The sequence below is a fragment of the Cariama cristata genome, unplaced genomic scaffold (assembly GCF_000690535.1).
Source record: "Cariama cristata isolate BGI_N322 unplaced genomic scaffold, ASM69053v1 scaffold3946, whole genome shotgun sequence".
Lineage (NCBI taxonomy): Eukaryota > Metazoa > Chordata > Aves > Cariamiformes > Cariamidae > Cariama > Cariama cristata.
The window spans coordinates 60,606-63,510 of NW_009623652.1; the positions used below are offsets into that span (position 1 = coordinate 60,606).

The 2,905-nt window shown below is 39.3% G+C and overlaps 1 protein-coding gene across 2 annotated transcripts in view; it reads left to right on the plus strand.

Annotated features, from left to right (window-relative positions):
• The window catches only part of MMP23B (matrix metallopeptidase 23B), a 14,274-nt gene extending 13,722 nt beyond the window's left edge, over positions 1-552 (plus strand). For both annotated transcript variants that reach the window (XM_009702817.1, XM_009702819.1), the window contains exon 8: positions 146-552. In XM_009702817.1, coding sequence (XP_009701119.1) covers positions 146-320 — 175 coding nt within the window. In that variant the 3' untranslated portion in view covers positions 321-552. The remainder of the gene's footprint in view (positions 1-145) is intronic.
• The last annotated feature ends 2,353 nt before the right edge of the window (positions 553-2,905 follow it).

Below are 2,905 nucleotides of genomic sequence, written 5' to 3' on the forward strand. Positions count from 1 at the left end.
GTAAAACATAACCTTGTTTTGTTCAAGTCCCATCTGTGCGTCCACTTATTCAGTAGAACTTCCTAGGAGAAAGAACAAGCACTAACACATATTGCATGGAACTGGACATTTTGTAGTTTAATTTCTATTATTTTTCTCATGACAGCTGGTATAAAGATAAGGAGCTTCTGGAATACTCATATCCAGGTTACTTATCCTTAAATGAAGATCACATGAGCATCATTGCAAATGCAATTAATGAAGGAACTTACACTTGTGTAGTAAAGAAAAAAGAAAGAATCTTGACTACTTATTCCTGGAGAATCAGACTGAAGCACTAACAAGGGCCCTGGAATAAGCACTTCAATTACTGCTACTTCGGTTTCAAATTCAAAATGTTTCTTTGGCATTTTATATTTAATCTCCAGTAGTGCAACTGAACTTCTAAATCAGCTGCTTCCACACCTTGGGCAAAAGAGACTGCGAGACTTGATTACTGGAACTTAAAACTTTTCCAAATTAGTTTTAATGATAAAGAATTTATCAAGTATGTGCCGTACAGAGAATTAAAGAAAATTTTTTTTAAAAAAGTCAAGTGTCAGATTTTGCAGTTAAATTATGTGGATCACTGCGGACTGCTGAAAAACAAGAACGTAACTCTTCATCAAACAAACGGATGAATAGACTGATGGCTCAGCTCTGTGGCAATGGAGGCAGAGGTATTGTGGAAGGAAAATGACCAGTTATCCTCTGTAAGTGTTTTGCTGTCATTTTTTTAGATCCTGGTGCATAGCAATAGAAGAATTTATAAAGAAGTATAAGACCTAGTATTACTTTATCTTTTACTTGTCAGAAGGAGGATGTGTAGGGTCACAACAAACCCTAATGACTCCATTCCACATTTCAACATGTTCAGTTCAAGTATCCATGGAACATCTCTTCCCCCACCCCCAACCGCTTTCCTGTGGTTATTTATTACTTGTAATCTTATCCCAATAGATGATTTACCTCCATCAGCAGCTCCTCCTAACTTGTCCTTTAGGGGCCTGATCAATCAGCCTCTCGACTCCTTCAACAGAGATGAGGTAGTTTCCATTGCTATCCTCTCCGAGTCACCCAAGCGATGAGGTAAATGTGCCACGCACCAACAGGAAAGAGCAGTAGCAGCAGCAGGCAAAGCCTAGGGCACTCAAATGTCTACAGCAGTGGAACATTTATTTGCACAGTTAGGAATCCCTGGCAGTCGTTACATTTAGCAAGACCCTTATCTGGTATTAAAGCAGCTTACATTGCTCTTTGCTTAGGTTCATCCTTTTTTAGTTGGCCTCTTAACGTCTTGAACAAGTTTCTATTTAAAAGCACCAACAAAACTGCAGAGCATCTCAGACGCTGCAGTACAGGTGAGCAGTTGAGGAAGATCTCTACATTAGAGCAGAAAGGCTCTGTCAGTAAAACTCTCCTCTGTTCCAGGACAGTTTTACCACCACAGTTAGCTGAGAGTACAGCACAGTATAAAACTTAGAAATGCATCTTTGCATGGCCAGTTAAGCGCAGGATCATAAAAGGCAAGCGCTAGATAGAAATAGACAATTGAAGACAATACAAAAGCTGAGATGCAGTAACCGAACAACACTGCACTACGCAGGGAGAACTGTTATTTCCCTTCTATGGAGAAAAAAAAAAAAGTTACACATCTCTCTCAACCCTATTAAATTCCCATTGCAATCCAGCATTAGGTTTTCTTTGTTTCACTAAAACTAGCCCAATTTAGATGAATAATCCTTCTTGACAGGAACACGGATCTTCCAGTGATGCCCGCACTGGCTGCAACAATGCCAAGGAAGCTGCAAAGGAAATAATTTCACAGAGCACAAGATGCACAGCACAGCTTGAAATACAAAATACGCGGTCATGTTCTAATCCTTTAGAGCTTAGCACAGGCTAAGGCAAAATGGCTCTCCTTTCCTGTACTCTGTGGGATGTTGCAAAAAACCCTGCTTTTCACTGGGTTATTGAGCTCCACCTATGAGGAATCTTCCTAAAATCATGCATGCTTCAGTTAGCGGACTAGTAACAGAACTCTTTTTTCCTTCAGTACTAGGCAAGCAATCAGGCCTAAAAAGAAACTAGTTCCACATTCCTCCACAGAAAAAAAAAAAGCCCTACTGCTTTCAAAACACCACAATATTAGTACATCCAAATTCCAGTTCCAAGGCCTTTACCCAGAAAAACTCTTACAATGTACCGAAATTGATAGAATGTTTATAATTTAAGTTAATCCTTTTACTGGACTGCTGCCCAGTTCTGATTGCATGAATACCCCAGTATTTTCCAAATCTTCCTGTTCCCAGAAAAGAATGATAGCATTATAAATCAGAGCCTCAAAAGGATGTGATACTCCAACACGATTCCTCTGGCTGGAATATGGCATTATACAATCAGTAAAGCTAAGCTCTTCTTTTTTATGGAAAAAGGGGCATATTTAAAAGAACTTTCTATAGAAAATAAAGTTTCAAGTCTCCATATTAAAAACAATATAGAGTATTATTATAAAACAACAGAGTACTTCCTCTGCACCAGTGCCATTGTAAAGACATGTATACAACACATCAAACAGTGTTCAGCTCAGTAGTGCACCCAAAAATATTGTGAGTATCAAGCCCAGCCCAGCCTAGCTCTCTCCAAGGCACACAACAGGAAAGAAATCTCAGAACTGTTCTGGTTTTTTTGCCCTAACTATATTCAGACACATAGAGTTTACTTAAAATAAAAACCATTGTCTGCCCAGGCTGACAATATGTTGTAATAGTGTCAGCACAGATTTGGGGGCAGTGGGAGGACTAAGTTTCCACTCTAGAAGACTTAAAGCCACCGACATCCAAGTTTGCTGCATGTGAAGAAACGAAATCCTTCACGCTGTTAAACA